The sequence below is a fragment of the Orycteropus afer genome, unplaced genomic scaffold, assembly GCF_000298275.1.
Source record: "Orycteropus afer afer isolate SDZICR_OR568_19922 unplaced genomic scaffold, OryAfe1.0 scaffold00133, whole genome shotgun sequence".
NCBI lineage: Eukaryota > Metazoa > Chordata > Mammalia > Tubulidentata > Orycteropodidae > Orycteropus > Orycteropus afer.
This window is the reverse complement of record NW_006921720.1, coordinates 791308-813642: the sequence shown is the minus strand read 5'-3', so window position 1 is coordinate 813642 and position 22335 is coordinate 791308. Positions and strand designations below refer to the sequence as shown.

At 37.1% G+C, this 22335-nt stretch overlaps 1 protein-coding gene across 1 annotated transcript in view; it reads right to left on the bottom strand.

The window, feature by feature from the left end:
* Nucleotides 1-22335, bottom strand: part of ADGRB3 (adhesion G protein-coupled receptor B3) — a 1013812-nt gene that overhangs the window by 601815 nt on the left and 389662 nt on the right. The window contains exons 5-6 of the mRNA XM_007945182.1: nucleotides 13711-13875; nucleotides 12674-12838 (exon numbers count right to left, since the gene is read on the bottom strand). Coding sequence (XP_007943373.1) covers nucleotides 12674-12838; nucleotides 13711-13875 — 330 coding nt within the window. The remainder of the gene's footprint in view (nucleotides 1-12673; nucleotides 12839-13710; nucleotides 13876-22335) is intronic.

Sequence of the window (22335 nt, the reverse complement as noted above, 5' to 3'; positions counted from 1 at the left end):
AGCTCTGGTGGCATAGTGCCTAAGGCATTTGACTGCTAACCAGAAGGCTGGCAGTTCAAACCCACTAGCCACTCCTCAGAAGGAAGATTGGGAAATCTACTTCCGTAGTGATATTGCCTCAGAAACCCAAGGAGGAGTTGTTATGAGTTGGCTCTGACTCAACAGCAAACACAACAACAACAAATGCTACCTAGATATATTTTGTAAAATAGAAGATACATAATTAAATGAGGCTACTTATTGTGCTTAAAATAAAACATATCTTTATGCAGCAGTGTGAAGGGTGCTTGTACTTTTATGCCATAGCAAAAAGGAATAGCAACTCTGTTTATCAGCTGAAAGATACCACTTTCCTATCACTAGTCAAAGATATAAAATCCCATTTGTAAGACACAACTGTGCTTGAAGTCACAAGTATGTAGTTAGCATGCTCTCTTAAAACAAGGTAGCAATTACCTAGTGATTAGTTGTTAATCTGTCTATTCAAACTGATTTTCTGTCTCTTAAAAATAGCAAAAATTATACAGAGCTTAAATCAATTTCATGTGGAAAATTAGTTTGCACCCCATATGGTAGAATTTCAGTATTAAAGAGAAACTGATTTTAAACTGTAGTGCTGGCATGCAGAAAAATAAAAAAAATAATAAAAAAAGCACGCACTATATGTGACCCAACGTGACCCACATTTTGAATCTCGCTTGCTGGTAATTCATTATTTCTTAGGCTTGGGGATTCCATGTGCTGGGGGATATAGAGGTAAGTGAGAAAGATCTGGTCTCTGTGACCATACAGCTCATAGATCTAATTTAAGAGGTGAAACCTACTCATGAAGAATTCATGGTACTGCTAAGGGCTGAGGGTGAAGAATTGTGTTTAAAAAATGTGTTTCAAAACAGCTATTTAGCATATAAAAAATGGCATTTATCAGTTTCAAACTGAAATCACATACACTTATATCAGCAATATTTACACATCACTATGAATCAGACACTCTTCTAAGTGTACAAATATTTTATTTCATTTAATTGTCACAGTCAACTTTTGAAGTGGGTGCAATTATTATCCCATTTTAAGTATGTGGAATTCAAGACAGAAAGAAATATCTGGCCTGAAGTCACTCAACTAGGAGGTACTGGACTTAAGATCAATCAAACTGACTTCTAAGTGCATTTTTACAGAATGTTATACTGTCTCTAAACACAGAACACTGTTTTGTTTGCTATAGAAGTTATTTATATGTTGTGCGAAATATCCTGCTTAACTCTGGCAGTCAGTGAATCACAAATTTTAAATTTATTAGCAAACAAAGTGCATTTTTGTAGATTGTTTGTTTGAGTACATGACCAGGATGATTTTTATATATACACACCCAACCACATTCTATTTTTTGTATATTCTATATCTCAACTTTGCAAACTAGCCAGTTAATCATCATCATAATAAAACTTATAGTTAACTTAATTTTGAGGAATAACTCTATGTAGAGTAATAACTTTTAGCTAAACTTAGTTCTGTGTTGGGCTACACTCAAGATTTGCTGAGAAACCATATTTGTTTAACTTCTTACATTATCTTGCAAACTGCTTAGGACAGCATTGCTTCTCAACCTTCTTTGTGTATGGCACATATAGAAAATGATAATGGTTATAGGCACAATGGGTAAACTGGCCAAACTGCTTGAAGCTAGAGGAGACTGGCCACAGTCTGCTCTCAGTTTGAGTCATAGAGACTCCTCCCTGGGTTTCTGAGGCGGTATCTCTAAGGAATAGATTGCCCATCTTCCTTTCGAGGAGTGGCTGGGGGGTTGGAACCGCCAGCCTTCTGGTTAGCTGTCAAATGCATTAGGCACTACCACATCAGAGCTCCTGACAACTGTCTCCAAAAACAAAAACCAAACTCACTGCCGTAGAGTCAACTAGTAAACCTATAGAACAATGTAGAACTGCCTGTCCATAGAGTTTCTTAGGCTAAAATCTTTATGGTAGCAAATTACCAAGTCTTTTCTCTTTTGGAGTGGCTGGTGGTTCTAACTACAAACTTTACAGTTAGTAGTTAAGCACTTAACCACTGAATAACTAGGGCTCCTTAAAGGAGACCTTAGGAAATCAACATTTGGACTTAACTGGGACAAGTCCAACATGAGAAAGGACTGCCTTGGGGAGCTCTGGCCTAAGAAATAAGTTGGGTTGAGACTTGGGAAAACTGTGAAAATGTATACATTTTTCCTACCTCCAAAATGTTAATTATTTGTTTATAAAGAAAGAAGAATCACAGCACAAATTATAATTACAAAATATAAATAGTATATGTGATTAAAATGGCATCTAATAAATTCTATTTAAGTAAATAAAACATTTTAAAAGAGTAAAAGAACTTCTAACATTAAAGTATTAATATCATGGTCACTGTAAAACTTTATTTTTCATATGCTTTAGTGTAATTGCTTTCATTACTCCAGTTATAGTGGGTATTACATGGAATAAAAACATTGAAAATAACATGTATTTAATGACCTATGATGTTCAAGACAGGGACAACATTTCAGTGCACAGTATGGGCTTTGGAAGTCTGAATATAGATACTCCATCTTCAATAAGCTGCAGTTCTGACAGAGAGAGAAGTCCCAATATAATAAGGAAAATTATAGGAATTCAAAGAGGCAATAGCACTCATAAGATTGGGGAAGAAGGAAGACTAGTAAGAGAAGAGACAGCATTGATGGATGGGATCTCAAGACCTTCTCATTTCAGTGGGTGAGAATGAGGATGACAAGGACACCAAAAGAGCCCTGGTGGGCAATAACGATAGCAACAAGCTAAGGAGAGACATGCATCCCATATCCAGGAACCAGAGTTTGGATCTATTTGATAGAGCAGAGGGTGATAACCCAGGAAAGTAATACGTGGGGATACTGGACTCCCAGAGAGCCTAGCAATAATTTGGCAAGGACTGAGAAGTCATGCAAGTATTCTGAACAAACGAGTCACAGGACAATGCCATGAAGATGGGACAGTAATCGAATAAACTCATACATTAGGTGGTTGCTATAATAATATGTAACAGACAAGGAGAAACTAGACTGCTATTTAATAATCTCAAATATTATAGTATTTTATTTTCATCCTTAAAATAACCCCTAAGGTAAATATTACTGTCCCCATATATAACCCCCAAACCAAACACACTGCCATGGAGTTGAATCTGACTCATAACAACACTATAGAGCAGAGTAGAACTAACTCACAGGGTTGCTAAGCCTGTAAATCTTTACAGAAGCAGGCTGCCACATCTCTCTTCCATGGAGAGGCTGTGGTTTTGAACCACCAACCTTTTGGTTAGCAGTTCAGTGCAAGGATACTGAGGCTTGAAGAGGTTAAGAAACTTGCCCAAATTTATTATATATTTAGCTTGTGATGAGTCAAAATTCCAGCCCAACTTTGTTTAACTCTAAATTCCAGGCTCTTCATGCTGGACTGCCTTTCCTCCATTAATAGGAGGTGGCAGAATTCAGAGAAAACAGGACCACTGAAAAAGATAGTTGATGAAGGTGAGTCTATTACTAGAAAAGAATTGATGAGAATGAGGAATTACTCCAGATAACACCAAAGGCTTTAATGTGATCAGAGAGGAAAGCTCTGCTGGTCACATAGGGTCTGAGTTTACATTAGGGCTATGGGAATGGATATCAGGAATTTGTGAGTAAGTAGGCACAAAGATGTAGATTTGTTGGTGCTCCTCACAGAGTGATGGTTTTAGATAGAGATGACAGCAATGAAAAAGAAGAGTGCTAGGGGAAAATTCTTAGGGTCATACACATATGAGAGAATAAGATGAGATGACCATAATTGAGGATGAGAAACATCAATGGTTTAGGATTTTGTTGTTGTTGTTGTTGTTGTTATGTGCCATCGAGTCGGCCCCGACTCATAGAGACCTCTCCTTGGGTTTCCGAGGCAGTATCACTACGGAAGTAGGATTGCCCAACCTTCCTTCCAAGGAGTGCTGGTTTAGGATTAGTGACTAGGTAAACATTGAACTACAAAAGGAATTTTACTAATTGCAGTAATTTAAAATAAATTGTTAAGTAAATACTAAAATTTATGTTTATTTTTTACTATGAAAACAATGAAGGATGAAGGGAAGAAAAAATTGTCAAAAATTGTTGCTTAAATTACCAATTTTAATTTGAAAATGATCAGCATGTTGTCAAATATGTCTAAATTGGCTAATATTGTTGTTGTTGTTGTTATGTGTCGTCAAGTTGGACCCAACTCATAGCGACCCCTCTTTGGGTTTCCGAGGCGGTATCACTATGGAAGTAGATTGCCTACTCTTCCTTCCGAGGAGTGGCTGGTGGGTTTGAACCGCCAGTCTTCTGGTTAGCAGTCAAGTACCTTAGGTACTATGCTATCAGAGCTCCTAAATTGGCTAATATGTTGTTGTTATGTGCCATTGAGTTGGACCCAACTCATAGCAACTCCTCCTTGGGTTGCCAAGGCAGTATCACTATGGAAGTAGACTGCCCCATCTTCCTTCCGAGGAGTGGCTGGTGGGTTTGAACCACCAGCCTTCTGGTTAGCAGTCAAGTGCCTTAGACACTACGCTACCAGAGCTCCTAAATTGGCTAATACAGGGCAGTATAAATTTATAACAAGTTTCTGCAGTGGCAGAAGCTGTGAGAGCTTTCTCAAAGTTTCATCTGATGAGCAATCTGAGAAGACAAATTATAAATCATAGTAATTATCCCCTAGCAACAGGTTTGAATAACGGATATGTAGTAACATCTGGAATGAATATTGGTTCTTTTGGACCTCAGTGGATCTTCCTTAATTCTGCCCATAAAATTGAGCTGATTTGTTTCAGAATTATAAACTAGAAAAGGTAATAAATCCCATGTTATTTGAAGGACTGGATGCTACCTTAGATATTTACTATGTAACACGTTGCCTCTCTTGCGTATTGTTTATCTGTTAGTTTGAGTAAATTTTCCTGCTTTTTAGAATGTATGTGAAGTGACTTGGCAAGAATAAGTAGAACATTTGAGAAGAAAGAAATTATTACTTAGTGCCACCTACTGTCAACATTGAACTCATTGGTTTTAGATGAACAACTCATGTGAACACTGCAGTGTGATATTATTTGCTTATATCCATAAATAATCAGTGAAAACATGTGCTTCCACACCCTGGAGAGAACAATCATGGGACAAGGAAGGGCTGCTTATGCACAGGGAGACAGCTCAGGGCGCAGAAGAGTATGGAGGGATGGACACTGGGAAGAGGTAACTATGGGGAGGAAGTGGGAGGGGAGCTGTTGCATTGTAAATTTTGGTCAATGACATGAGACAAAGTATATGTGAACTGCTGTATGAAAAGTGAATTTACTCTGTAAATCTTCACCCAAATCAAAATAAAATTGAAAAAAAAAGAAAACATGTGCTTCAACCTTTTTATGAACTGAGCAGGCAATGAAAACTACTTTATATGATATGCACGTAAAAGCTGATAACAGAAAATACTAGAGATTCTACTGGAATAGGAGCTCAAATGAAGTACTCTTGGTGATCAACCAACCTTATGGCTTGGAATGATAAAGGTAAAGAAGATTCTAATTGTATGGAATATTCCAGTGTAGAATATTATGATGTTTTTCTCTTTATTAACGTAAAATTCACAGACATATTTGACATAATGGTTATGTTTAGCCTTAAAATGGAGTGTTCCACAATTTAGAGGAAGAATCTGAATTATTAAACTTGTTGCTAACAATGACAAAGTATTTGTATCTATAGTGATTAACTGTTCCTCTAATTCGGACCTTGTTGTTGTTGTTGTTGTTATGTGCCGTCGAGTCGACCCCGACTCATAGCGACCCCTCCTTGGGTTTCCGAGGCAGTATCACTACGGAAGTAGGATTGCCCAACCTTCCTTCCGAGGAGTGGCTGGTGGGTTTGAACCGCCAGCCGTCTGGTTAGCAGGCAAGTGCTTTAGCCACTATGCTACCAGACCTTAGGGAAAAACAAACCAATATGAGATAAGACACCCTCCTCCTCCTGATATACCTCCCCATCCCACAACCAAATGTTATTTTCCTGTATATAACTAATAGTAGCCAACAGTCTTGGAGGATATGAGGCAGTAAAAATATACTCCTGTTGTTAAGAAGAGTGCTGCAGGGAATGGCAGGACTATAGAACGTCTGTATCTGGGTAGTTGACAGCTTATATCAAACCTATTCAAATGATACTCAAGTTCTTTTTCTTTCCTCTTTTTTTTTTTTTTTTCCTCCTGCTTTCCATGGTCCAGGAAAAATGGGGATCCATGAGGATGAATCAATGTCCAGGAAAAGCAATTAGTCTTAAATCTGTCATGTGACATCTTCATTTCCCAAACTCTAGTCATTTTTTCCTCTGGAAATAGGAGTTGGAGAACTGAGAGCTAGATAATGAGGAAATTATCCTATTTTGTCTACAACTAGTTAAAAATCCAATTTTTCTTTGACTGACTGCTATAAAGAGATCTTATTTTGGTTGAAACATGATCTGACTGTTGTTGGTGTTAGGTGCGACCCCTCCTTGGGTTTCCAAGGCAGTATCACTACGGAAGTAGTTTGCCCCATCTTCCTTCCGAGGAGTGGCTGATGGGCTTGAACTGCCAGTCTTCTGGTTAGCAATCAAGTGCCTTAGGCACTACATTACCTGGCTAGGGAGACTTAAAATGCACTGTCTGTATTTTCATTACAGAAGCCCTGGCGGCACAGTGGTTAAAGATCTCAGTTGCTAACTGACATGTTTGTGCTTTAACTCATCTGCTGCTCTGCAGGAGAAAGATGTGTCAGTCTGCTTCCATAAGATTTACAGGGTTCAGATCCTATGGGGCAACTCTACTCTGTCCTGTAGGGTTGCAATGAGTAGAAATTGACTCAATGGCAGTGGGTTTGGTATTTTCATTATGAATCGATTTCTGAAACAATCCTTCACCTTTTATGAAGAAGCATCAGTAAAATAAAATTTTGCAATTTTGAGAATATCACAGCTATTACCAAGTATCTAAATGAAGGAATGTTTTCCCCTTTTTTTTGTTACTTTGGCATCTTATTTGTTTTATTGTAGGCCAATAAAACTCAAAGTGCAGTTCGTAGACCAGCATCACCAGCATCCTGGGAGTTGGTTAGAAATGCAGATTATCAGGCACATAGTAGACCTATCGAATCAGAAACTCTTGATGTCTATCAGGAATCTGATTTAACAAACTGTACTAGAACTTCTTGTGTATGCTATGATTTGAGGAGCACTCTGGACAATAAGTAGCGGAGTTCAATGAAAGCAAGCTTTGTAATTCTTTCTCGCTACTGAAGCAGAGTTACAAGAAAATTACTGAGAAACTGAATGAAAATCTCTGGGTTTCCCGGGAAGACATGATCTTGTTGGAAAGCAACTTTTGATTAACAGTCTCTCCTACAATGCCATTTCTCCCAAGGGGTCTTTCAAATGCATTCCAATGTTGAAGAAAAGAAGTTTTATATGACAAAACATTACTATTTCCTTCCTTTGGTATGAATATTTAGAGTTAAATGTCACATCAAATGCTATGTTTAAGTTGTTATGAATGTATACATCTCTGATATGGTTATATCACTTCACAAGTTTTTCTCAGCATATTCAGTTTACAACCTTCACTCACCATTTGCAGAAAGACAACTGTAGCTGTGAGAAGAAACTTTTATGTACAAATTACGTTAACATCTACCTTATTAATGGTAAATTCCAATTTAGCAGAAAATAATTACAAAATAATGGCTCCTGGGTTAGAGTTAGAGGAATAAGTAGCCCTACACCTGGTAACAAGGCACACAGGGGGAGCAGTGGTTAAGCACTTGGCTGCTAACCAAAAGGTTGGTGGTTCAAAACTATCAACCTCTCCCCAGAAGAAAGGTAGTGGGCTGCATCTGTAAAGATTATAGCATTGGAAACCCTATGGAGCAGTTCTACAGGGTTGCTATGGTTGGAATCTACAGCAATGGGTTTTGTTTTGCCTCTGACAACAGAGCAAGGAGGTTCTCAGGAAGCCTGGAAGATACCATAGGCCAGTCCACGAATAACATCTGCTTTCTGAATGATATGAACCATGAAAATATTTGAAAACAAACACACAAACATAAACCATGATAATATCTCCTCACATGGTAGTAATGAAATCAGAGGAACTATCAACATTGTTCCATTTTAACCCTCAAACCAAGGGGGTGTTAATTGAGATTAAAATTACTATTTGGTTGACTTTACCAATTTAAAAATGGGGCAGCTATTCTATTTCCTAATTAGTGGTATTTTTCTTGAAATACTACATTTTTTAAATCCCTCTCCTTTTCTTCTCTGATGAAGACAAAAGCACTATCTATTTTTGGTCAAAGGTGACATTTTTCATCTTCTTATTTTATTTACTTGTCAGTAAAGAAATATCCTAATCTTGTTGGTAAAATGTTCTTTACTTCTACTTTTAGTAGATATCAGAGCAGCATTTGATTAAACCCAGATGATTAATCATTATTTTTTATTAATTATCCAGACAAAAATGTGCATATATTATATTTCTCCTTCCTGACAACAGAGGAGGCTCTCTTGAAAAACTTGATTAATTTGTTTTGCATCCAAATTAAATGAAGCATAAAAATAAATACTAGCTGTTTCAAGCAACCTGAAGAAAAATTAAGAATGAACACTACTAAAAATAATTACAAGGAAAAAAAAACCACTGTTTTGACAGAATCATTTGTTGAAGTTTTGTTATTTTAGAGAGAGAAAAAAATGCCTTAGTGATTCTTATGGTAATTTGCAAGTTTTCTTAATTAATACTGGCAATGTGTAAGTGTGGAGCAACAAAATGACTGGCATTAGGAACTATACTCAAAATTAAAAGGTAATACAATTGACTGCAGAGAGGCAATTGAGCAGAGCTTGAACTCAAGGACACAACTTATGTCCATATGAAAAACTGAGTTATTTATAAATCTTACACTTTTGACCAGGTAATCTAAGGATAACATAGCTGCACATTAAAAAGATAAAGGATAGATATAAAAGAAAATCCACTTTTATTTTGTTTAAAAAAAAAATTCTATGCAGAAGTATATTTTAAAATACTACTGCAAAAAACCTCTTTGAAGTGCTAAAGAGCAAAGATGTCTCCTTGAAGAATAAGGTGTACCTAACCCAAGCCATGGTATTTTCAATCACCTCATATGCATGTGAGAACTGGATAATGAACAAGGAAGACCAAAGAAGAGATCATGTTTTTTGAGTTGTGGTATTGGTGAATACTACTGAAAGGACCATGGACTGCCAAAAGAACTAACAAATCTGTCCTGGAAGATGTGCAACCAGAATTCTTCTTGAAAGCAAAAGTGGTCAGATTTCATCTGATCTATTTTGGTCATGTTGTCAGAAAGGACCATTCTCTGGAGAAGGATATTATGCTTGGTAAGGTGCAGGGTCAACAAAAAAGGGCAAGACCCTCAACAAGGTGGATGACACAATGGCTGCAATGATGGGCTCAGTATGGCAAGGATTGTGAGGCTGGCACAGGACCAGGCAGTGTTTCGTTCTGCTTGTACATAGGGTTGCTATGAGTTGGAGATGACTCGATGGCACCTAACAACAACTCACAACTTTTGTTACAAAATGCAATTTGTGTTTATATAACATCACCAGATTAGGATATATTCAAAAATTATTGCTCAGTATGTATATTTATTTTTCTACCCCTATATAAGTGCTAATTTAGCTTAGGCAAGAATTCATTTTAATTATGAAAGTGTTATTTGTATACTTAGAAGTGGTTTGTGGTTCTTTTCAAATTATATTACTGAAAAGAGTAAAATGAAATTAGCCTGCCTGAAATCACAAAAGCCAGTAAACAGGCATACCAAATAAAGTATAATATCTTTCTCATAAATAATTTTGCAAAACGTTTTTCTAACAGCAGGTGGCAATCTCTGTAAATTTGACTGCCACAGCACCATTTTACCTCTGTAAATGGAGATGGAAAGCAGTTTTAAAAGACCAGTTAAGAAACTTGGTACATTCACACAGATTTATGTAACTTCAAATATTGAAAGGGTTTTACTTACTCACACCTACTGTTTTAATGATATTTCTCTCTGGGGGAAAAAAAATATGTACATATTTTTTAATGCTTCTTAATTCTCATGCAGCATGGGAGGAATTTCACAGTGCTAATCTGTATATGTATCCTACTCAATAAAATCTGCATGCTGACTACTTATCATTCTGCATTCATGGGGTCTTAAGAATTAAAACTAAAAACTAGTTTTAGATATTTTCTAAGCTCTAAAAGCAAAACACTGAAATAATCTTACTCTTAAAGTCCAGTTCCTTTGATATTCTTAATGTTGAAGTGTGAGAAATCTTTGAATTCTAACCATGGAGAAATGGAAAGTTTTAACCCTTGGATGACTTTTAGAGTTTCTTGTGTTTTTTTCTAAACTGAATTGTCACTTTGGAGATAAAAATTCATAGATTTCTGAACTGGAAAGGAAGTTTAGACATCTTCCAGTCGGTGCCATTCCTTGTATCCATGAGGAACCAGTAGCCACAGAGATTGACTACTTGTCCACAAAGAGTTACTAGCAGAGACAGTATGCAAATGTGGTCTTTGAATTCGCTGAATTCACCACTTTCCTCTATACCAACTTGTGAAATGTATAAGTTTCATAATTTCTACTATACTTATGGCAATTTTTCATATCATATTATTCTAAAACCCTGATCTTCACTTTATTTATTGAATTCTTGATGTGCTAATAGTATCTCACTGAATGTACACAGGATTATAGTTCCAGGGTGCTGCAAACACTTAATCCATTAGGTTGCTAACAGAAAGGATGGAGGTTTGAGTCTGCCCAGAAATGCCTCAGAAGAAAGGCCTGGAAATCTACTTTAAAAAATCAGCCACGGAAAACCCTATGGAGAACAATTCTGCTCTGATACACATGGGGTTGCCATGAGCTGGAATTGATGCAAGGCAACTGGTACTGGTATACAAGATTAAGACTTTTTCTTGTAAATGATCTTTTAAGCTAGAGATCTATGACCTAGGTGATCTCTGACCCTTTGTTCTTTTCTATGCCTATATGTAAAATCCTCTAGTATAGCAGTGCTTCTATTATTTCACTACTTATTAAGGTCTTATACTTTCATTTTAGAGTATTTTCCTCACAGGAATTTCTTTTTTTTAAATTTTTATTGTGATTTGGGTGAAAGTTTACAGATCAAATCAATTTTCTATTCTATAATTCATGCAAATTTTGTTTCATGCTATTGATTGCAATCCCAATAATGTACCATCACTCATACAAATACAAATATTAAATAGCATTTTTTTGCAAAAACCTTTTGCCTGTGTTTCCCATTTCCATTTGGCCTTCTTTCCTAGTACTTCCTATCCTTTTTATAGTAGAAAATGGGGAAAGAACAAGTAATCAGAGACAGCCAACATCATACATCGAGGTAAGATTAATTAGGATCAGAACTTAAAGCTTCTGAATTTCAACATCATCTCCTCTTATTGTTGCACTTAGCTATGATTTACCTTTAACTTTCTTTTCATAGTTTATATGATCTAAGGTAACTTGTTTTATGTCCTCAATAAACAAACATTTTATAAAAAATAGTGACAAAAATAGTAGCCCTTACAAATTTACACCATGTTCAGTCTCCTTGCTGTTTAGTATTTGTATTGCTACATCTTTGAATGTCATTTTTCAGCAAACAATTTAAAAATTTATAATAGAAATATCCTAAGACTAGTGAAAGAAAAAAAAAAAAGGATGTCCCATAAATCATAGGAATATGTAAATTGTCACTTAGCAATCCATCTGCAGTGTAGTAAATTACATAGTGTGGCTTTTCTAGCCATAAGTCTTTATAAACTCCACGGTGGAATTTGCTGTGAGCAACTGAGTAGCTCCTGATTGCTAAAGTTATCCACCCAGGGTATTTCTGTTGGGTGTAGCATCAAGTAATTTTCTGGGAAGTTCTCTCTCTCGCAGGTGTATAGAATTCTGATGTTGGGACTGGTTAGTGGTCACTTTGCCAGGCTCAAAAGGAGCCCTTCTAGAGGCAAAGGAAGTCTCTCTGACTGCTGGCTGGGAAAGACGTGCTGCTGGGAGAAATGTGCTCCTGAGAGAAGTGAGAGACACCGAGAGAGGTGTACTGCTGGGAGAGAGACTTAGAGAGACTGTCAGCTGAGACACAATGGGCTGACAGAGACTGAGTGTGTTCCTGAACTTGAATTGTAGCCTGTTGCTTCCCTAATAAACCCCATAATCTGAGAGTTGTGTGTGGCCACTGCAGTGAATTATCAAACCCAGCAGAGAGGTGGTGAGCACTGCAGGAGGAATGATTGGGGTCAGGGTTTTTGAAAGGGCTGGAGGGAGGTAGCATGCCTGGCCTCACAGGAATAGGCCTTGAGCTACTGATGGTGATTCTATCTTCCTCTTGTGGGGTTAGAGAAGGTCAGAAGATGCAGCTTCTCTGACCCTTTGGCACCTTCAATTGAGGAAGTACTTCCCTTAAACCATAACAACATTTTTAATTATTATTTTTTTCAAGTCACAGAATATTTGCATATGGATAACTTCAGTTTGTTCTTACCAGGACATCGCTGCTCACTGCATCTTCTCACTTCTTCACCTGTTCCTTCACATTGCTGTCCTGTTATCGCTGCACCCTGGCAAGTCCTTATTCGCCTTTCCCAGCCACCATCACAGGACTTGGAACATCCACTCCAGTGACCCCACTGGTTCCATTGACCATTAGCTGAAAGAAATGTGTCAGAGTCAAGAGCTACAGTCTATAATCCAATGCTTTAGGAATTTAAAATCTGAGGATAACACTGTACCTTCAACTTTTATTAAGCTACCATCACAAATAGACTTTCCAACACTCATCTGTCAGTTTGTCATATTGTGGTGTCTTGCATGTTGCTGTGTTGCTGGAAGTTATGCTACTAGTATTTAAAATACAAGTAGTGTCAGCCACTGTGACATCAGAGCTGCCAGAGTAAGAAAGACTAGGAAGATAGGCCTGATAATTTACTTCTGAAAATGAATCAGATAAAACCCCATGGTTCCCAACATAATATTGTCCAACATACTTCAGGAAGATGAATCCCCTACATTGGAAGGTACTCAAAATATAAAGTGGCTGCAACAATGAACTCAAGTATATTAATGACCATGAAGATGGCTGGGCAATATTTTTGTTCTTTTGCACATGGGGGTTGCATGAGTTAAAACTGACTAGACAACATCTAACAACAACATAAATATACTTTATTCAAATATTTTACATCTATTCAGTTATAAAGAATTGTGATTAACGAAGTTTATATGTTTGTCAGGTTCTTCCAATGGACATTGGACCTTGCTTGTAAAAAGGGAAAGTCTGGTGCTAAACGCCATCAAGTTCATGAGTATTTGATCTCATAACTTCCTTTTGTCTCATAAGAAAATAACGTTTGTTCAAGGATTTTGCTATTAATATGACTCATAGTACAATGAGCTCTAGTATAATTGGCTTCATTTAGTCTAAATAAATAGGCATTATTTAATTATTTCATGATATCTGGCATGGTTCTGTCATGGCTTATAAATGGCAGATGCATTTTATAAGCAACGATCAGGCCTTACCTGTACACTCAGGGTTATAGCACTCTCTACTTTCTGCCCATGGCCCTCTGCACTCGGAGCCCCCATGAGCTGCTGCAGTGCACTGCCTGCTTCTCTGTTGGGTCCCATTTGAGCAAGTCACAGAGCACTGGCTCCAGGAACTCCACTCTTGCCACTGTCCATCAACTACCAAAGCAAAAAGAGAGACACTGTAAGGAGAGTAAGGACATCTTCCCATAGGGAAGACTGTACAGCAAGTACGCATGTACATAGTAAAATTATCCTTGGTGATGAGTTCCAATCAATTAACTATGAGTGAATACAATGGAAGGTCATAATGATATTATTACCCTCCCAAACTAATATTACCTTAGTTCTCATCTGTACTTCTGTTTATGCAATATCTCTTTTGATTAATCAATTTATTATTTCAAAATAATTATCACTCAATTTTTGATCACTCAAAAATTCAAGACTTTGTATCAGACTTATATACAAAGAACTGTTATGGATTGTATTGTGTCCTCCAAAAATATGTTGGAAATCCTAACCTCTATGCCTGTGGTTATAATCCTATTTGGGAATGGGTGGTCTTTGTTATGTTGATGAGACAACATTAGGGTAGGTTGTGTCTTAAATCAATCTATTTTGAGATCTAAAAGAGATTAAACAAGCAATTGAAAGAAGCAGACATGAGGGAAGAGAGATGCCAAGCCACCTGAAAATCTCCTAGGAGCAGAAGCTCAAAGAGACAAGGACCTTCCTTCAGATGCTACAGAGAGACAAAGCCTTCCCCTGGAGCCGATACTCTGGATTTGGACTTCCAGCCTTCTACACAGTGAGAAAATGAATTTCCGTTTGTTAAAGCCATCCACATGTAGTATTTCTATTGTAACAGGACTAAATAATTAAGACAAGAGCAGTGAACAAAACAAATAGTGGTCAATAACTCATAGAGCTCATATTCTAGGGAAGAGGTCTCTAGAATTAAGCAATTCATGCTAAATAAATTAATTACAAAGCAGTGCTTATGAAGGAGCATTTCAAGGACAAGATAAGAAGTTAAATAGCCTGAGGAGTTTTTCTTAATAAAGTAAAGTTTCAGGTAAGCGTAAAGGATAATGAGGAAATACCTAGGATAACAGTGTGTTTCAACAAGAGAGATATACAAAGGTTCTTGGCAGAAGAAACACAGTCAGTTGTAAGAACTGGATGAAGGCCATTTCATATAGTTAGCCAGCTAGAGAATTGTACCAGAGGTTGTTGTTGTTGTTGTTATGTGCCGTCGAGTCAAACCCGACTCATAGCGACCCCTCCTTGGGTTTCCGAGGCAGTATCACTACAGAAGTAGGATTGCCCAACCTTCCTTCCGAGGAGTGGCTGGTGAGTTTGAACCACCAGCCGTCTGGTTAGCAGGTAAGTGTCTTAGGCACTATGCTACCAGAGCTCCCTGTACCAGAGGAGGCTGATAAAAAAGGCAGAGATCTTACTGTGCAGGTCTTTTGCTTTTGTCAGCTGAGTTAAAGATTTGGACTGTTGTCATCAAACCATTAAGAAGCCACTGAGGATTTAAATGGAAGATGATTATTATCAGATATAGTGCAGGATATTGTTATTATTTGTCCATATTGAGTCCACCTTGACTCATGGTGGCCTTTTGTATAATAGAATGAAATGTTACCCAGTCCTGTGCTATCTTCATGAACTTTGGGATGTTCAATATGCTTATTCTTGAGGTTATTGTGCAGGGTAGAGAACGGACTACTGGAAAGAGTGGGAGGGATCTGCCAAGGGTAATGAGGCACTCCTGATGGGGAGATTAGAGAGATACTAGTGAGACTCTCATTATTAATTTGTCATGGGAATTGAAGCAGAAAGAAGATTGAGATGACTCAGGTTCCTGGTGATAGAAATTTACCATAAACTGTGGAACCTGACTTGTCTTTGAGAACGCACTAGCTATCAGACCAGCTATCAGACACTGTGATAGGTGTTATGAGAGATACAGAAATTTTTAAAAAATATGAATTCCACTCTCAAAAGGCTTATAATATAATAAAATAATTGCATTGTGCATGTAAATAATAAAAGGTGAAAAGGGCAATAACATTTTAGCATGATTGTTATGGTGAATTATGTCCCCCAAAATATGTGTTGGAATCCTAATCCCTATGCATGTGGACACAGTCTTGTCTGGGAATAATGTGTTATTTCTTACATTAATGGGTCCATAAGAGTGATACTGCCTTGGAAACCCAAGGAGGGGTCGCTATGAGTCGGGTCCAACTCGATGGTACATAACAATAACAACAAATAGTGTAAGGTGTGTCTTAAACCTAATCACTTCTGAGTTTTAAAAAGAGCAGATTAGATACAGAAGCAAATACATACAGGGGATAGACAGATGCTCTTTGATGACAAGGAGACAGATGAATCTACAAGCCAATGAACTCCAAGGATTGCTGGCTGCTATTAATGGAAATAGACAAACAAGGACCTCCCCCTAGAACCACACTCTGAATTCAGACTTCTAGCCTTCTAAACTGTGAGAAACTAAATTTCTGCTCTTTAAAGCCACCCATTTGTATTTGTGTTAGAGCAGCACTAGGAAACTAACACAGTCACACAAAACGTGTTTAGGATTTCAGAAGGCGGATCACATCTACTTGGAAAGCAATTATGTTAGATTTAGTATGGTGAGGTTTTGATAACTTAGACAATGGAGACAGAATTGACAAAGCCACAAAATACAAGTAAGCAAAGGAATAATAATAATAATAAATCACCAGATTCAGAATTCATAAAATAGAATATAAATGTTATATATGGCTGCCTGCTTTTTCCAGTATCATTCCATGATTCTTAGTCAAATTCATTACAGGTGAAAAAGATTTCACCATAAATTAAAATTCTAACATAAACTGATGTTGCTGTGTAAAGTCATCCAAGTAAATGAGAAAACCAGGCAGAATGTAAAACATTTTCAACCTGATTTCAGACCTTGCATGTGGCTGTTAAAAAGAAGGTTGTTTGATAGGTGTCTAGCTGTACTTAATAAACCCTTTGTGAGATTAAAAATCACAAAATGTCAATTAAATCATCCCAGTCATATTATTTTAGCTTCTCACTTTATTAAAATATCTGATACAACCTTATTGGTTATGTAGTCTATTTGCTAGACCAAAAAAGAAAAAAAAAAAAAATCTAGTCATTCAAAAGATTATACACACACACACACACACACACACAAACACAAATGATCTCTCTCTCCTCTATTTTGGTTTTAAAGATGAGTACATTTTCATTCTAGGATTTTGCTTTCCAAAGACAACACTTGCTGAGCTTGCATTATGAATCCTCACTCTTCTAAGCACTCTGAAAAGGGCTTGAAAAATGAGATTCATGCCCTGTACCTTACAATCTATTTGGTAAGAGGATATAAGAGACACAACTTAATGAGAATAGGAAGAAAACAACACAATTACAAAGATTAATTGAGTGATGCCAATCTTATCTAAGTCCGGAGTGACTTGAAGAAAGGAATATGTGATACCCTCAAGGATTCTGGTTTGAGGTAAATTTTCAGCATATTTTTTATTATTGAGACCAAACCAAACTCACTGCCATACAGTCGATTTGACTCATAGCAACCCCTCCTTGGGTTTCTGAGGAGCTATCTCCACAGAAGTAGACTGCCCAGTCTTCCCTCCGAGGAGTGACTGGTGGGTTTCATTCGCCAGCCTTCTGGTTACTAGTCAAATGGCTTAGACACTACGCCATCAGAGCTCCCAAAAAGAGATTGTTGTTGTTGTTGTTGTTATTTGCCCTCAAGTCACCCCCGACTCATAGCGACCCCTCCTTGGGTTTCCAAGGCAGTATCACTACGGAAGTAGGATTGCCCAACCTTCCCTCCGAGGAGTGGCTGGTGGGTTTGAACCGCCAGCCTTCTGGTTAGCAGTCAAGTGCCTTAGGCAAGTGCCTTTAGGAAGAATGAAATATTAACTATGAGGTAGTCTACTCATTAGATGTTTCCTTAAAGAAGACTTTGTATTGCAATTAATAAAATTTTAAAAAAATATTTAAAATTCATATTTATATATGTAATATTAGCAGGTCAGTCATTTCTGCCAATGGATACATTCTGTTCTGGCTAAAATTCAAGACAGTTAATATCAAACATTTGAGAGACCACTGAAGTTTGAATACTATCCTAAACATCACCAATGTATTTAAGATGTGAACAGTTTTGTTCACACAGTTGGTGACAGAAAAGAAATAACAATGACACTGAAGATGTAGCAGGTGAATTTTTTGTTTTGTTTTGCACTGAGAACTGGAAGTTCCTTTTATTGATCATTAGCTGCAGCATTATGTAACCATTGGTCTGACATATTAACTGATTGTATATAAAAACGAAAGAGGAATAACACAGTATTTCTTAAACATATCAAGTTTAAGTTACTCAAAAAATGCAAAATTAAAAGTCAGAAAGGAAAGGGATATATTAATTTAAAGTAAAGGATCAGGTAACAGATGGACAGTACATATACACTAAAAAATTTTTTTATGTGTCAAATGTGAGACATTGTTTTATTTTTACACTTTTTTTTCTAGTTTGCTATTCTAGAAATAAAGAAAAACATCACTGATTTTTATGTTGCTCTTAGGCAAACCAGCCCTAAGACCTCAAGCAAAAGGTTGTGATATTTACTGAATGGGAAGCAATGGAGGAGGAGAAGGATTTCTGGAGAGTCAAATTAAGGATTACATTTTGGACATGTTAAGCATAACAGCCTACTGGGTATCCAAGTAGATATGTGCATTAGATTTAAAAGATAAATGCCAACATATTTAAAAAGAAAAATCTGTATCATATTATATTCCTAATCTTTCTTCTTTATAACCACCCATTTAAGGACTGCTTTTTTTTTTTTTATCTGATCCTCAATGAGGAATTTACACCAGCTATAAACTACTTCTCCTTCAGCTCTGAATCCAGGTTTGGCTTTTCACATGGTTTAGTGCTGAGACAATAGACAGTCAATGCCTTTCATGACCACCCACTTACCCACCCATGTGCACAGTTCATCCCCAACATTTGCAAGAAATACCTTCTAGAGTCATTGAAAACCCACACATTTGAAAATACATCAAAGTTTTGCTCTAAAACTATATTCCTAATATAAGCTGATTTACATCTTAGCATTTTGTCAAAAAATGGTTCCCTGATAAGCTGAGAAAAATTAAACATTCCACACCCCCTCCTGGAGTCTCATAATTCACCTGTAAGTATTTATGCAGAAACTGTGCTATGATTGGCATTGTTCTACTACATTCTGGAAAAAACAGGTGATAAATATAAATACCAAATGAGCAGGTCTGCTCTGATAGAACATACAATCTAGGGACCGTGCTGGAGTCTGAGGATACACAAGTTAAAAAGTGAATAAACAAGAGAATTTCAGCTAGAACTCACTGCCGTTGAGTTGGATCTGATTCGTAGAGACCCCTCCTTGGGTTTCCAAAACGGTATCACTATGGAAGTAGACTGCCCAACCTTCCTTCTGAGTTTTAGCTAGAGATGTTATGAGAACAATGGGAAGAAAGAGGGAATGTGATAGGGAGTGTTCAGCAAGACCTCTATCAAGAGATGGTATTAGAACTGAAATCTGAACCACTAGGAGCCAGTTATGTGAAGATCTGTGGGAGGCTCTACCACAAGTGCAAAGTCTTGAAGTCAAACAAGTTTGTCTTGCTCAGAATTAGAGAGAAGGCTGTGGCTTACAGGGATCATAAACAGGGGAAAGTGGCAGAAGATGGGTCCAGATGGTGTTCAAAAACCATTCACCTTCCTATAAATGCTGAAGTATCAAAATTTTAGGTTCATGGAGCCTGAAACCTCTTGCTATAGGTAACAGAGTTATTTGGGTCCAGCTGTATTCCTGAGGCCCTACCCTTGTGTTATTCTTTCCCACAGACAACATAACTAAATAACAGCATAACTAAATAACATGACAAGCTATGAGAAGATGTTAAAAGTATGTATTAAAAAATCATTTTCTCATTTATAATATGATGTGATTTAAATTTTAAAAATAATTTTTCTGCTGTGTAGAGAATGACATGGCAAGAATGAGTACTAGTAGATACCAGGAGATTACACTCTAGTCCAGACAGAGATGATAGTGGCTTGAATTAAGATGGTGTCAGTAGGGATACAAAAAAGTGAATGAATTTATAGTATATCCAGATACAGAGCTGAGAGGTGAGAGTAGGGTGAGGGGAATAGAGAATTGATCTTGACTTCTAGATTTCTAACTTGATAAACAAAAGCCATTTGATAAAATCCAACACCATTCCTGATCAAAACTCTCAGCAAAACAGGAATAGAAGGGAAATTACTCAACATAATAAAGGGCATATATGCAAAACCAAGGGAACTCTGGTAGCATAGTGTCTAAGGCACTTGATTGCTAACCAGAAGGCTGGCAGTTCAAACCCACCAGCCACTGCTCGGAAGGAAGATGGGGCAATGTACTTCTGTAGTGATACTGCCTCAGAAACCCAAGGAGGGGTTGCGATGAATCGGGTCCGACTCAACGGCACATAACAACAACAACATGCAAAACCAACAGCCAACATTATTCTCAATGGAGAGAAACTGTAACTGTTAACCTTACAAAGAGGAACCAGACAAGGATCCTGTCTATTTCCATATCTATTCAACAGTGTATTGGAAGTCCTAGTCAGGACAATAAGGCAAAGGAAGGGAAATGAAAGGCGTCCAAATTGGTAACAAAGAAGTAAAACTACCCCTACTTGCAGATGATACGATCCTATACATAGAAAACCCAAGACACTCAGCAAGAAAACTACTGGAATGTATTGATATATTAAGTATAGTGGCAGAATGGATACAAGATCAATATACCAAAGCCTGTCGGATTCCTCTGTATCAGCAAAGAAGTATCTGAAAAGGAAATAAGGAAACCAATACCATTTACAACACCTACCAAAAAGATAAGATACTTGGGAATAAATCTTACCAGGGAAACAAAAGACCTGTACAAAGAAATCTACAAAACACTATTTTAAGAAACTAAGAGATCCACTTAAATGGAATACCATACCATGGTCAAGACAAGAAGATTGAACATTGTGAAAATGTCAATACTACCCAAAGCAATCTATACATGCAATGCAATCCCAATTCAGAGTCCATCAACATTCTTTAATGACATGGAAAAAATAATCCCTTATTTTATATGGAAAGGAAAGACACCTTAGACAAGCAAAGCACTACTGAAGAAGAAGAAGAAAGTAGGAGGTCTCACACTCCCAGATCTCAAAACCTACTATACAGCCACAGTTGTCAAAACAGCCTGGTACCGGTAGAATGATAGACATATAGACCAGTGGGACACAATAGAGAACCCAGAAATAGATCCACCAACCTATTGTCAGCTTATTTTTGACAAAGAGCCCAAATCCATTCAATAAGGAAGAGACAGCCTCTTTAACAAATGGTGCTGGCAAAACTAGATATCCATTTGCAGAAAAATGAAACAAGATGCATACCTCACACCATATACAAAAACCAACTCCAGATGGATCAAAGACTTAAATGTGAAACCTAAAACTATAAATTCTACGAAAGAAAAAATTGAGGCAAACTTAGAGGCCCTAATTTATGACATAAATAGACTATCAAACATAACCCAAAATGCACAAACAGCAGAAGATAAACCAGATGAGTGGGACTTTCTAAAAATTAAATTCTTATGTGCATCAAAAGACTCCTTCAAAAGAGTAAAGGGAGAAGTTTTTATAGATTGGGAAAAAAATATATACATGCATGACATATCTGACAAAGGACTTATCTTTAAAATTTATAGAAAACTCTAACACCTCAATACTAATAAGACAAACAATCCAATTTAAAAAATGAGCAACAGACACTTTACAAAAGAAGGTATTCTGGTAGCCAACAAACACATGAAGAAATGTGATCATTAGATATTCCAAACCAAACTCACTGCCGTAGAGTCAGTTCCAACTCATAGTGACCCCTCCTTGGGTTTTGAGGCAGTATTTCTACAGAAGTACTAAGTCTAAGACTGGGCACAGTCTTAGACGCAAATCAAAACAACAGTGAGATACCATCTCACTCCAGCATCTAATAGCAAAGTTCAACAAGACAAAACATAACAAATGCTGGCGAAAATGTGGAGAGATTAGGATTCTCATACGCTGCTGGTAGAACTGTAGAATGATACAACCATTGTGGAAATCAATATGGTGATTCCTGTAATAGCTGGAGATAGAAATACCATTTGATTCAGCAATTCCATTACTAGGTATATATCTTAAAGAAGTGAAAGGCAGGGTTCAATTAGATATATGCACACCCATGTTCATGACAGCACTATTTATAATAGCAAAGAGATAGAAACAACCTAAGTGCCCATCAACAGAGGAATGGATAACCAAAGTGTGATACCTACACACAATAGAATACTAAAGAATAACATAGAATCTGCAAAACCCTAGAGAACCCTAGAGAATAACATAGAATCTGCAAAACACCGTATAATGTGGATGAATTTGGAGGACATTACGCTGAGTGAAATAAGTCAATCATAGTAG